General features: G+C 49.9%; 1 protein-coding gene across 1 annotated transcript; it reads right to left on the reverse strand.

Annotated features, from left to right (window-relative positions):
• Positions 1 to 449: 449 nt before the first annotated feature.
• On the reverse strand, positions 450 to 9,138 carry LOC137917386 (disheveled-associated activator of morphogenesis 2-like; the record flags this gene model as incomplete). Its single annotated transcript, XM_068760147.1, is given in 14 exon segments — positions 450 to 534; positions 905 to 1,011; positions 2,274 to 2,303; positions 6,379 to 6,486; positions 6,586 to 6,689; positions 6,692 to 6,878; positions 6,954 to 7,138; positions 7,230 to 7,288; positions 7,873 to 8,011; positions 8,083 to 8,192; positions 8,281 to 8,355; positions 8,462 to 8,565; positions 8,781 to 8,891; positions 8,989 to 9,138. Coding segments are annotated over 14 exon segments (1,554 nt in total), but the record flags the coding sequence as incomplete, so codon positions are not given.
• Positions 9,139 to 9,144: the final 6 nt, after the last annotated feature.

The following is a 9,144-nucleotide window of genomic DNA, read 5'->3' on the forward strand; positions in this document are numbered from 1 at the left end:
CACTTGCATCAATCTAAAATCTAAATTTGCATCGATCTAAAATCTAAGTTTGCATCAATCTAAAATCTAAATTTGCATCAATCTAAAATCTAAATTTGCATCAATCTAAAATCTAAATTTGCATCAATCTAAAATCTAAATTTGCATCAATCTAAAATCTAAATTTGCATCAATCTAAAACCTAAATTTGCATCAATCTAAAATCTAAATTTGCATCAATCTAAAATCTAAATTTGCACCAATCTAAAATCTAAATTTGCATCAATCTAAAATCTAAATTTGCACCAATCTAAAATGACAAGAAAATGAAACTTTTCTTTTCTTTTTGCTTCGCGGCTCGATTCCTCCCCTTAAGGACACGCAGCATCCCGTAAGGGGCCGGCCCCCGTCAGGATTGGAACTACGACACCATCACACACACGCCCCATCCCCGAAGCGCCCAGCTCTACCTGCTCTAGCATGTCTTTGGCGAGCTCTTCTCTCTCATCCATTTCCAGAATCGCCCTCTTGATCTCCTCGTTGCTCATTTTCAACCTGCAAAGCGAAGACGATCGTTTAGTGGGAGATTTGATTCTGTCCGTGACGCCATCGCTCCTTCCTGATTCACCGGCTTTAAAATGATTTTTAGGCTCGAGGTTCGAGTTTGTTCTTGTAATCGTTAAATGCTGACTCACGCAGCATCATTTGTGATTCTCGCATGCGTTCGGTAAAGCCGAGCCCATTTTACATTTCACTGTCGACGGAAAACAAATATACATTTTATACTACACGCTTCCAGATGTTGAAGAACGCATGTCCTTGACTGGACATCCCCGGCAGCTCCACGCTGCACAGCTGCTGTTCAGAACCATATAATCTGATGGAATTATAATCTACACAACAGACATGGGATCGAGACCCGTACTTTGAAAGTAAGATGATGCAGTTCTGCGCGCGCCTCCCATCGATGACCGACAGTTCTTTGACCTTCCGCGTGCTGACGTATATGTCGTCCATAGAGCCGGTCTCTTTCTGCGGAGAGATGGAGAGAATGTCACGCAGCAGTTTACAGTGCTTTTATTGTGAAAGGGTGTTTCATTTGGCGAGTTACCACTACGCAAACAATGCTATACACCAGTGGTCCCCAACCACCGGTCCACGGCCCGGTACCGGTCCGTGAGGCTTTGCCGCACAGAAAGAATAACTGATGTATACAATTTCCGTTGTATCGATTATTAGCGTCTAAAGAGTGTTTTATTTTGAAAAACGACCAGATGTTCTCCGACGTAACAATCGCGTCTTGATACGTTGCTCAAAAAAAACAGCCGTGGACTCGCGAAAATTAATAAAACGAAACAAAAGTCTTTGCTAAGGAGAAAAGTCCAACTGAGGAGGAAGAAGAGGAGGAAGAAGAGGAGGAAGAAGAGGAGGCGTTGACCTCCAAGAAGAGAAACCAGGACTAAGACTTAAAAACGGTTTATAAACAGCTGGCTGACTTCGTTAACGAGCAATGAAGGGTTCAAACCCGCTTCGGCACAGAGACCAAGAACCCGGATTAAAAGACAAGAACCCTGATACACAAAGGACAGAGTACTGCGCCTGAACACACACAAGGACAGAGTACTGCGCCTGAACACACACAAAGGACAGAGTACTGCGCCTGAACACACACAAAGGACAGAGTACTGCGTCTGAACACACACGAAGGACAGAGTACTGCGCCTGAACACACACAAAGGACAGAGTACTGCGCCTGAACACACACAAAGGACAGAGTACTGCGCCTGAACACACACAAAGGACAGAGTACTGCGTCTGAACACACACAAAGGACAGAGTACTGCGCCTGAACACACACAAAGGACAGAGTACTGCGTCTGAACACACACAAAGGACAGAGTACTGGGTCTGAACACACACAAAGGACAGAGTACTGCGCCTGAACACACACAAAGGACAGAGTACTGCGTCTGAACACACACGAAGGACAGAGTACTGCGCCTGAACACACACAAAGGACAGAGTACTGCGCCTGAACACACACAAAGGACAGAGTACTGCGTCTGAACACACACAAAGGACAGAGTACTGGGTCTGAACACACACAAAGGAACGAGTACTGCGCCTGAACACACACAAAGGAACGAGTACTGCGCCTGAACACACACAAAGGACAACACGTCCCATGGAGACACTGTCCAAAGGGACATGCAGATTGAAGTGTTAATCTGTCCGGCTCCGCCCACAGCAGTCACGTGTACAGCGTTACTGCTGTGGGCGGAGCCTGAACTCACCTGCTTGAAGGGTTGGTTAGTGAGCAGCTCCTGCCCGGCCAGTCAGAGTGCAGAGACACAAACAGATCGAAAAGACATGCAAAGATTAGAACTTCAAGCAGAAAGAAGTCCGACTGTCCAAGCTGAAGACAGGACGTCCTCCGCGTCATCAAGCACTAGCATGCTAGAGACACAGGTGTGGAACGATCTCTTCCATTTCAGCTGCCGTAATCTGTTCTATCTTCTGTATCTGCATGTTTAGCTGCCTGGACATGGAAACGCTCACGCTCCTGCAGGGGGCGGGGCGGAGTGGGGGGGGGGGGGGGGCATTAGCTCAAAGGCCTCGCCTTTAACCGCGATTCCAAGAAACTCATTAAGATCCCAATAAAATTTATTTTAGGCAGTTAATCAATATATGGAGCTGCACACAGAATGATCACAAGTTGCCTGTTATTAGTCTGCGGGGGGGGGGGGGGGGGGGGACCTGGTTCACCACGGTTTAGCTTTTCACCTTGTTTGTTTCCATGTGGAGGGAACACACATTCAGAGTGTCCAACCCAAACACACACACACACACAGCAGTCATTATCACACACACACACACACACACACACACAGCAGTCATTATCACACACACACACACACACACACACAGCAGTCATTATCACACACACACACACACACAGCAGTCATTATCACACACACACACAGCAGTCATTATCACACACACACACGGCAGTCATTATCACACACACACACACACACACAACAGTCATTATCACACACACACAGCAGTCATTATCACACACACACACAGCAGTCATTATCACACACACACACGGCAGTCATTATCACACACACACACACACAGCAGTCATTATCACACACACACACACAGCAGTCATTATCACACACACACACAGCAGTCATTATCACACACACACACACACACAGCAGTCATTATCACACACACACGGCAGTCATTATCACACACACACACACACACAGCAGTCATTATCACACACACACACACACACAGCAGTCATTATCACACACACACACACACGGCAGTCATTATCACACACACACAGCAGTCATCACACACACACACACATACACACACAGCAGTCATTATCACACACACACACACACACAGCAGTCATTATCACACACACACAGCAGTCATCACACACACACACACACAGCAGTCATTATCACACACACACAGCAGTCATCACACACACACACAGCAGTCATCACACACACACACACACACAGCAGTCATTATCACACACACACACGGCAGTCATTATCACACACACACACACACACAGCAGTCATGATCACACACACACACACACACAGCAGTCATTATCACACACACACACACACACACACAGCAGTCATTATCACACACACACAGCAGTCATTATCACACACACACACACACACACACCAGTCATTATCACACACACACACACACACACACACAGCAGTCATTATCACACACACACACACACACACACAGCAGTCATTATCACACACACACACACACACAGCAGTCATCACACACACACACACACCGCAGTCATCATACACACACACACACACACAGCAGTCATTATCACACACACACACACACACAGCAGTCATTATCACACACACACACAGCAGTCATTATCACACACAGCAGTCATTATCACACACACACCGCAGTCATCATACACACACACACAGCAGTCATTATCACACACACACACACACACAACAGTCATTATCACACACACACACAGCAGTCATTATCACACACACACACAGCAGTCATTATCACACACACACACGGCAGTCATTATCACACACACACACACACACAGCAGTCATTATCACACACACACACAGCAGTCATTATCACACACACACACAGCAGTCATTATCACACACACACACAGCAGTCATTATCACACACACACACACACACAGCAGTCATTATCACACACACACGGCAGTCATTATCACACACACACACACACACAGCAGTCATTATCACACACACACACACACACAGCAGTCATTATCACACACACACACACACGGCAGTCATTATCACACACACACACAGCAGTCATTATCACACACACACAGCAGTCATCACACACACACACACATACACACACAGCAGTCATTATCACACACACACACACACACAGCAGTCATTATCACACACACACAGCAGTCATCACACACACACACACACAGCAGTCATTATCACACACACACAGCAGTCATCACACACACACACAGCAGTCATCACACACACACACACACACACACAGCAGTCATTATCACACACACACACGGCAGTCATTATCACACACACACACACACACAGCAGTCATGATCACACACACACACACACACAGCAGTCATTATCACACACACACACACACACACACAGCAGTCATTATCACACACACACACACACACACACACCAGTCATTATCACACACACACACACACACACACACACAGCAGTCATTATCACACACACACACACACACACACCAGTCATTATCACACACACACACACACACACACACACAGCAGTCATTATCACACACACACACACACACACAGCAGTCATTATCACACACACACACACACACAGCAGTCATCACACACACACGCACACCGCAGTCATCATACACACACACACACACACACACAGCAGTCATTATCACACACACACACACACACAGCAGTCATTATCACACACACACACAGCAGTCATTATCACACACAGCAGTCATTATCACACACACACACACACACCGCAGTCATCATACACACACACACAGCAGTCATTATCACACACACACACACACAGCAGTCATTATCACACACACACACAGCAGTCATTATCACACACACACACACAGCAGTCATTATCACACACACACACACACAGCAGTCATTATCACACACGCACACACAGCAGTCATTATCACACACACACACACAGCAGTCATTATCACACACACACACACACACACAGCAGTCATTATCACACACACACACACACACAGCAGTCATTATCACACACACACACACACACAGCAGTCATTATCACACACACACACACACACACAGCAGTCATTATCACACACACACACACAGCAGTCATTATCACACACACACACACACAGCAGTCATTATCACACACACACACACACACAGCAGTCATTATCACACACACACACAGCAGTCATTATCACACACACACACACACACACACAGCAGTCATTATCACACACACACACACAGCAGTCATTATCACACACACACCAGTCATTATCACACACGCACACACACACACAGCAGTCATTATCACACACACACACAGCAGTCATTATCACACACGCACACACAGCAGTCATTATCACACACACACACACAGCAGTCATTATCACACACACACACACACACACACAGCAGTCATTATCACACACACACACACACACACACACAGCAGTCATTATCACACACACACACACACACACAGCAGTCATTATCACACACACACACACACACACAGCAGTCATTATCACACACACACACACACACAGCAGTCATTATCACACACAAACACACACACACAGCAGTCATTATCACACACACACACACACACACAGCAGTCATTATCACACACACACACACAGCAGTCATTATCACACACAAACACACACACACAGCAGTCATTATCACACACACACACACAACAGTCATTATCACACACACACACACACACAGCAGTCATTATCACACACACACCCACAGCAGTCATTATCACACACAAACACACACACAGCAGTCATTATCACACACACACACACACACAGCAGTCATTATCACACACACACACACACACACACAGCAGTCATTATCACACACACACACACACACACACACAGCAGTCATTATCACACACACACACACACACACACACAAGAAGCTACACAAAATTCAAAGGTCGGAAGCAAACAATAAAAGCAGCGTGTGTTTATATTTGATGCTGGGACACGTTCAAACGACCCTTCCTGCCATCCCATAATAAAGGGAGCTTCCAGACCTGTTGTCTCTGGTAGGCCGAAAACGTCTTCTCGATGTCTTTGAGGTCAAGAGTCTGAAACGCTCTCTGGTCATCGATGTCATTCCAGACGGTGCCGTCGATCACGTTCTGGAAAAGCGTCCAAGCACAGGAAGCGTCAACATTCCCGACCGGAGCGACCGGGACAAGCGCGCAGGCGCCATGACGACGGCCTCGCCGCTCGCTTACCTCGCCCAACTTGGCCCAGTTGAAGGACTTGAGCGGATGAGAAGGCTGAGGGACGGACTTGGAGCGCACGGTGCCAGACGAAATGGGAGGAGGTGGGACGCCGAGATGGGAGGGGCACCTGGTGGAGGAGGCGGGGCTCCAGGTGGAGGAGGCGGAGGAGGAGGAGGAGGCGGAGGGCAGCTGAACGGTAGTGGAGGAGGCGGCGGAGGAGGGCCACCCATCATGGGTGGCAGGGGCGGAGCCACAGGGCCGCCGGGAGGAGGAGGAGGAGCTGGGAAAGACACGTTTCCACCCTAAAAGAGGAGAGAAACATTCTCATGAAAAACGTTCCATTCTTCCCGCCGTGTCAAACACGGAAAGCGGCTCACAGCGAAGTCGCTGATCCGCGAGGACAGGTCCAGGACCCGATCCCTGGCCGAGCGCAGCTCCAGCCCCTCGCGCTGGAGCTTGTCCTTCATCTTGTTCAAAGTCTTCATCATGTCCTCCTTTTCTTGGGTCTTGGTTTCACACTCCCGCTCCTTCCTCTCGAGCTTAGCCAGCAGCTCCACGTGATCTACAGGGAGAGGAACGCAAAGAACGTACGACAGGAGACGGACAGACACGCACGTCTGACCCTCGACCTGCAGGGGGCAGTGCGTCGTTACCTTTCCTGAACTTCTCCGCCTGGTCTCGCCACTGCTTCACCTCATTCTCATTGACCAACCTGTGAAGCAGGCGGATAGAAAATACTTGAATACTTCAGCGCAGAACGTTTTGAGGGAATCCAATCGGGATTAGGGAACAGCTCCGAACAGCTGAAGGAAGGCTGGAAACCCGGAGACACCGTCTGAGCGGAGGAACCGATTGATCTCAGCGTCATTGAGAACATAAACAAAGAAACAGAGTGCTTCCAATCGGCTCCATTGATCCGCCGTCCGTGATACGGAGGTCTGACATCTTGTTTTTGTTTGAACATAATCCCATAAATCTTCCTCGTATACGATTCTTTAAATCAAATTTATTGTGTCCAAACGCTGGATGACAACGTTCTCCGTGAGCGACGGTGAAGCCCACGGAAAGAAGACTTCCAAAATAAAAGCCTTGTTTTCTAAAAATGACATTTCCCGTTGTGACTGCCGAGCCGCCGGTAAACCTAATCCGGTTAGGGATCCCTTTGATCTCCGTCTTCCACCCGTGACCTCCTGGCCCAGTTCAAATTCTCATTCATACCACCATGAAAACAGCTCGTCTCGTCCCCCCCCCCCCCCGGCACTGGAAGGGAACCGCGTCCCGGCCGACTCCACTTACATCCGAACGATGCTCTTGACGCTGAAGTTGTCCAGGGGGGCGACGTCCGGGTCGTCTCCCTTGTCATCCTGCAGGACGATCTGCTGGAGGATCCTGTCTAAGAGCTGCCAGTGCTGCAGGCTGCCCCCCCCACGCTTACCTGGGTGGGGAGACGGTTCTGGTTCAGCAGCGGCCAACGGCCCGGCCCGAAGGCGAACGCATCACACTCACAGGGCATCTGCAGGCAGTGCTGCAGGACGGACACCAGGCTGGGGTAGGCGTCCGTCTGGCTCAGCTTCTTCCTGATCAGCTCAAACATGGCGCCGGCGCTCTTCGTGTCACGTGGGCCTGATCCAGAGACAACAGCGGTCGTTCAGGCTTACCGCCAAGAGGATCGATAATCGGCGTGATCGGATGTGCAGGGTCAGGGTCAGCACCGTATCGAATCGTTTGGCCAGCTCGGAGTCGTCTTCATTCCGCACCATCTCAAAGAAGTCCAAATGCCTGGACAGACAAGTAAAGACTTCGGCGTCCAACGTTGTGTCGGAGCCGCCGGGACGCGTCTCTCGTCTCTTATTTGTCTCAGAGGGGGACGGTCGGAAGTGCTCACCGGTCCAGCGTGGCGTTCTCATGCGCTCTCAGCTTGTCGATGACCGGCTGGATGCCGAGCATCAGGAACTCGTACCTCAGGTGGAGGCGGAACTCCAGGTTGTCCTGAGGAGAGGACGGGAGAGGACGGGAATGGATTACTGGAGACGGAGAGACGGAGAGACGGAGAGTCGGAGAGTCGGAGAGTCGCGAGTTCGAGTCAGGATGAACTCAGGAGGGTCCGTCTGCGGCGACGGGAAACGGGCGCGAGCACTCGAGAACCGTTCATTCACGCACGCAGTACCGGGGTGCCTCAGAAGGGGGCGGGGACTCGTGCGTACCTCCCCGGCGCCGGCGTTAAGCACAGCGTTGATGAAGGACATGATGGCCGTCTTCAGGTTGACCTCGTCTCTGTAGCGGCCGGTACTCTTGTCCAGCTCATTCAGCAGCGTCTGAATGGGAGGGGACAAACCAGGAAGTCAGTCGGCGGGGAGACATTTACCCCGTCGTCAACGCGTGTGGACGCTCGCCCCGCTCCCGCTCCCTCACCTGAAAGCGCGTCCGCTCGGCGGCGTATCTCTGGTAGTGCGCCATGGCCTGCAGGACCTTCTTGTGCCCGTCCGGCACCAGGCACACCGCGCCCAGGATCTCCAGCACGGCCACCTTGGTCCTGACGTTGTCCGTCCGCAGACTCTGGGAGATGGT

This window comes from Brachionichthys hirsutus, unplaced genomic scaffold (genome assembly GCF_040956055.1).
Source record: "Brachionichthys hirsutus isolate HB-005 unplaced genomic scaffold, CSIRO-AGI_Bhir_v1 contig_600, whole genome shotgun sequence".
NCBI lineage: Eukaryota > Metazoa > Chordata > Actinopteri > Lophiiformes > Brachionichthyidae > Brachionichthys > Brachionichthys hirsutus.